This window comes from Macadamia integrifolia, chromosome 10, assembly GCF_013358625.1.
Source record: "Macadamia integrifolia cultivar HAES 741 chromosome 10, SCU_Mint_v3, whole genome shotgun sequence".
NCBI classification, from domain to species: domain Eukaryota; kingdom Viridiplantae; phylum Streptophyta; class Magnoliopsida; order Proteales; family Proteaceae; genus Macadamia; species Macadamia integrifolia.
In genome coordinates, this window is record NC_056566.1 from 12,787,858 (window position 1) to 12,792,375 (window position 4,518).

The 4,518-nt window shown below is 36.8% G+C and overlaps 1 protein-coding gene across 1 annotated transcript in view; it reads right to left on the reverse strand.

Moving 5' to 3' along the window:
* Positions 1-1,705, reverse strand: part of LOC122092204 (ABC transporter C family member 7-like) — a 7,540-nt gene extending 5,835 nt beyond the window's left edge. Inside the window, exon 1 of the mRNA XM_042662546.1 lies at positions 152-1,705. Within this exon, the coding sequence (XP_042518480.1) occupies positions 152-1,705 (1,554 nt within the window). The remainder of the gene's footprint in view (positions 1-151) is intronic.
* Between the last annotated feature and the right edge of the window lie 2,813 nt (positions 1,706-4,518).

Sequence of the window (4,518 nt, forward strand, 5' to 3'; positions counted from 1 at the left end):
GGGAATGAAGGTCCCAAGAGAAATTCCCCTTGATTATCTCAACTGCAATCTCAACACCATTTTTTGGAGGCTTTTGTACTATATATGAATGAAAATCATCGAGGCAGAGGAATGAGGTTATCCTACTAAGGGAAACTTTAGTTTGAACTACCATGGAGATTGTGTCTGGGAGATTATAAATGGGTCCTCGTAATATCTCAAATATTGCAAGTGCAGATATAATCTTTCCTGACTCTAGCGGAATTCCCATGAGCATACAGAATCCAAAAGTTACCATAGATACAAACATGGGAGTAGTTAAGTAGATAAAGGCAATCACAGCGGCTGAATAAAGTAATTTTTTTATCCACACTGTTTCAAAGTTCCTGAGCTCAGTTATTTTAGCCAAGAACTTCATTTCCCAACACTGGAGCTTGAGAATCCTCATATTCCTCAGAGCCTCAGATGTCACTTTCATACGTTGATCCTTTGAATCCATCAATTCTTTATGAAATTTCTCTTGTAGTTTTTCAAGTGGAACATTTGCCAACATCAAAATAATTGTGGCAACAAAAGCTACAAGTGAAGCTAGCCCAAGTCTCTCATATAAGATTAATAATGCTAGAATAATCTGAACAGGAACTTTCCATATATTGTGTAAGTACCAACTGAAAAGGCCAATCCTTGCAACATCAACGCTCATCAAATTAATATTCTCCCCACTAGTGTGGCCCTGTTTTGACTGGCTTGAAAGTCTAAGACCCTTTTTATAGATTAATGAGAACAATATAGCACGAATTTTAATTCCCATCTTTCGTAATTGAAAGAACAAAAGTCTTTCTGAGATGCACCGTATGAGCTTGGAAAGAAAGAAAATAAACACTAATGCATAGCCTTTATATTTTAGTTGGTGAGGGCTACTAAGATACTGAACAAATGCATAAATAAAATATGGTCCAACATAAGAAGCCAATATGCATACAATGGAGAATATAGCTGTCCATAGAATTTCTTTCCACGTTGAAAGAATCAATGCCTTCACCAACTTGAGTGTAGTTATTTGACGACCATTACCATTGTCATTACCATCAGATTCAAGTTTATTGTTAAAATGAGCAAAGACCATGTTGGCACTATCACAATTGGCAAGATGAGGAACATCTTCATGGTCCAATGTTTTTTTATATCCAAGTGCAAGCAAAGGGCCCATCCAAGCAAAAGTTAAAATACTAATAAGATTGGCATTTGCATAAGGAGTTACACTCTCTCCACCAACATTTGATCCTTGTTTATTGTTACCATTTCTTCTATTGGAACTAATTTTCAAAAGAGGATCCAAAATATGGGTATCTTCATCGTCTTTCTCCTTTCCAAACAACCCAACATAACAAAAGAACAAACTAGCAACAATGGATACAACATCAGATGCCCATAGCAGGAATGATAAGGATGAATATTTCCAATATAAATCCAAACCCAAATGTATAATAAGATATGACAAAGACATAAGGAAGTAGAAGGCCCACCATATCCTTACTAGAATAGGGAACTTTCGCTCATTTAAAGGAGAAAATTGGACATGCAAGTAAACTGAGATCACAAACCAAGTGACTGTTCTGAATGCAAAATCCAATTGTGCAAAAATCTTTAGATCATGCCATCCATGTCTATCGCCAGATAGGAAGTTTGACACACATAGGAGAAGATCACATAAAGACAAACCCATGCAAGATATAAAGGCTAACCAATAATATAAAAAGTATGTATTTTGCAACATTGGTTTTGAATTGTCAAGGTTAATCGCCGCATGTCTCTTGCAAGACCAAGAAATGGATAAAACTAATAAGAAGATTAGGTGTGAAGAAGCAGAAAACCCATGCAGAAAAATGATTGTTGGAGAAAAAATCCAAATATTCATTTCATTCTTTGATTCTTCAAATTCTTCAAAACTATCCATGTTTCCAAATTTTCTTTTAGTCTGTTTGTAATTTGGTGGCTTAACTCACGAAGATCCAATACAAATTCTATCAACTTGATCACACTGAATTGATGCTGGTGCATTTGTAAAAATGTTATGAAAACTCAAGCATCTAAATACCAATCATTTCCACCTTATGTTTTCCATAAAGACTTAAAGACTAATATTGAAGCCTCCATATCATCCATAGATGTACTTGAACCTGTTAAAAAAAAAAAGATAAACATTTGAAAATAATAAAGAGAAAAGAGTTGGCAAATTAAAAAAAAAAAAAAAAATTAAAAAAAAAATGAAGAAGTTGCATTGATAGAGAGAATTAAAACTTATTATGAGAAGAAATGAGCAAATAAATATTGTTTGCATTAACATATTGGAGCAAATTGCAAATAAAAAGCGCAAAAGTTATGGTGATGATTTGGGAGGATCTTCCACTGAAGAATTTGAAACCCAATCTTCGAAGCACACCCTTCCCATTGTGTGTACTCCTATTTATCACTCTGCTTGCTTGCGGCCAAAGAAATGGAATAATTCACTTTCTCCTTGGTTCACAAATAACCTTTCAGGTTTGAGTATTTTCCGAAATACCCTTCGAGATTCCATATCTTAGGCTGCCAGCAGGGGTTACAGCTACTAAATTTCGTTCCTGTTTTTCTATCTATTGATTTCTCTCTTTACCTTGTTGCTGATCTGTTGCACTTTCTACTTGTATTTGTTTATTATTTCTTTTGTTATGTCATCTCTCTCTGTCCCTTTCTACTTATTATTTCTTTTTTCCTTGGATATCTTTATGGGGAAAAGAAGCCTAGAAGGTAGCATGGACCCTTTGCACAGACACAATGGAGGCCTGGAGGGGAAAATAGCCACTTCACACCTCATGAAAGGCAAAAATCTCACCCATGTTGATATTTCTATTAATGTTCCCATTGGCCCATGCGTTGGTGTATGGTCCACACTGCCTTCTACGGAATCTTCTCCCTATCTTTTTTTTTCTTTCTGTGTTCTCTGTCATCTACCTCCATCCTTTGTAGTTCTGCTACAACTGGTTTTTTTTTTTCTCGGACTTCGTCTTATGATTATATAGAGCTGGAATGTGAGGGGGTCGCGGCACTTGGTCCCCCTTTAACTAAGAGATGTTTGGCAAATCATGCACTGAAGGTTAAAATCTGATTTAGTCGTTTTATTTGAGACTAAGTGTTCTAATCATGAGATGCCTTCTTTGCCTAAGCCTCCCAATTCTTTCCAGTTGATTCGTTTTGTCAATAGTGAAGCAATGAAGGGTTTTAGATTATCACATAGCTTAGACAACGTTACAAAATCTCAATCTTGCTCAATAGAACAGAAAGGAAAACTTCCACATGGGTTCAGAGAGAGAGAGAGAGAGAGAGAGTGGTGACCTTGATGAAGAAGGTTCAATGTTTAACTCGTTCCTGCGCTTCTTCAACCAACCAAAACTTTCCCTCACCTATTCAAAGAATTTGGAAAGTGGTCTCTGCTGATAGCGTAACTCAGCATGGAAAGCGCCCAGATGAGTTCTCTGTGAGAAGAAGGGGGGCATTTTTAAGTTACGAAGGAAATGGACACATATGACTTTGCCTCAACCCCTGAATGCCTGAGAAATAGGATAGTGGGAGGTCTATCATATCCCCTGAAACGTGCGTACTTCCCTCGAAATAGGAAAGCCATGGTTCTGAATAGGTTGCAATCCGCATATTTCGCCAGAAATATGAAAGCAATAGGCCCATTAAATTTTAGTGAAGGACTTGCTGCGGGCCCCTATGCTAGCATGGGACCAATGGGAACTCACGCATGGGCATCCAAAGAGAGGTACATTTGATCATTTCGCCGGCCAGTGTATGGTCGGGTGCTGCGGGGCAGCATTCTTGTTTTCTAATTACATTTTTCATGACTTTTTTTTTTTTTTTTAGGTTAAATTTTTCTGAAAATACATCAAGGTCAAGGCAACCCAAATATTTTCCGTAAGGCAAATCTGATGAGCCCAAATTTGTATACACCAATCTCAAAGTCCCTTGCTCACATGTAAAATTTTAACCCAAATAAGTTTGTCAAGTGATAGAAGAAATGTTTGAAACTCAACCTCGGTATAGTGCCTAATAGTGATCAGAGTAGAGTAAACATGCATAGATGTGCAAATTTTTCTTTTAATTGGTTGCATATATGCACATTGGATTCATGCTAATACATAGAAGGCTATTTGAGGGCTTCACTCTTCTCCGGCGAGAAAAGGTTACTGAAATCTCTTCCTTCTACAACGACGAAAGGGTTGTGGTGATGCCCTAATATATCTATGATGACGCCTTAATCTTCCTTTCTCTTTTATTTGTGCTTTATCCCCAATTTTTCCTCTCAAGTGATAGTGATGCCCTCATGGTTTTAAGTATCTCCGATACCGATACGATACCCTTCGATACGTATCTTAAATTTAGTCGACCGATACGATACACACCGATATGATACATTGAATTTTTTAAATCATTTCGTATCGATATATATCCTACAATACATACCGATATGCATCAATACACCACTAATACACATCGATA